The 576-nt window shown below is 69.1% G+C and overlaps 1 protein-coding gene across 1 annotated transcript in view; it reads left to right on the forward strand.

Annotated features, from left to right (window-relative positions):
* The window catches only part of NEFM (neurofilament medium), a gene marked incomplete at its 5' end in the record, with an annotated part of 4728 nt that overhangs the window by 379 nt on the left and 3773 nt on the right, over window positions 1–576 (forward strand). The window contains one exon of the mRNA XM_031063573.1: window positions 1–506. This exon is cut by the window's left edge and continues 379 nt beyond it. Coding sequence (XP_030919433.1) covers window positions 1–506 — 506 coding nt within the window. The remainder of the gene's footprint in view (window positions 507–576) is intronic.

Consider the following 576-nt stretch of genomic DNA (forward strand, 5'->3'; position numbering starts at 1 on the left):
AGCGGCGGCTGCGCGACGAGACGGAGGCGACGATCCGCGCCCTGCGCAAGGAGATGGAGGAGGCCTCGCTGATGCGCGCCGAGCTGGACAAGAAGGTGCAGTCGCTGCAGGACGAGGTGGCCTTCCTCAGGGGCAACCACGAGGAGGAGGTGGCCGAGCTGCTGGCGCAGCTGCAGGCGTCCCACGCCACCGTGGAGAGGAAGGACTACCTGAAGACGGACCTGACGACGGCGCTGAAGGAGATCCGCGCCCAGCTCGAGTGCCAGTCCGACCACAACATGCACCAGGCCGAGGAGTGGTTCAAGTGCCGCTACGCCAAGCTCACCGAGGCGGCCGAGCAGAACAAGGAGGCGATCCGCTCCGCCAAGGAGGAGATCTCCGAGTACCGCCGGCAGCTCCAGTCCAAGAGCATCGAGCTCGAGTCAGTGCGCGGCACCAAGGAGTCGCTGGAGAGGCAGCTCAGCGACATCGAGGAGCGCCACAATAACGACCTCACCACCTACCAGGTACCGGGGCGGCGGCGCGGGGCTGTCCCGAGCCCGCCGGGGGGGGTCGGGGGCGGCTCCCGGGCGGGCG

The sequence above is a fragment of the Geospiza fortis genome, unplaced genomic scaffold (genome assembly GCF_000277835.1).
Source record: "Geospiza fortis unplaced genomic scaffold, GeoFor_1.0 scaffold176, whole genome shotgun sequence".
NCBI classification, from domain to species: Eukaryota; Metazoa; Chordata; class Aves; order Passeriformes; family Thraupidae; genus Geospiza; species Geospiza fortis.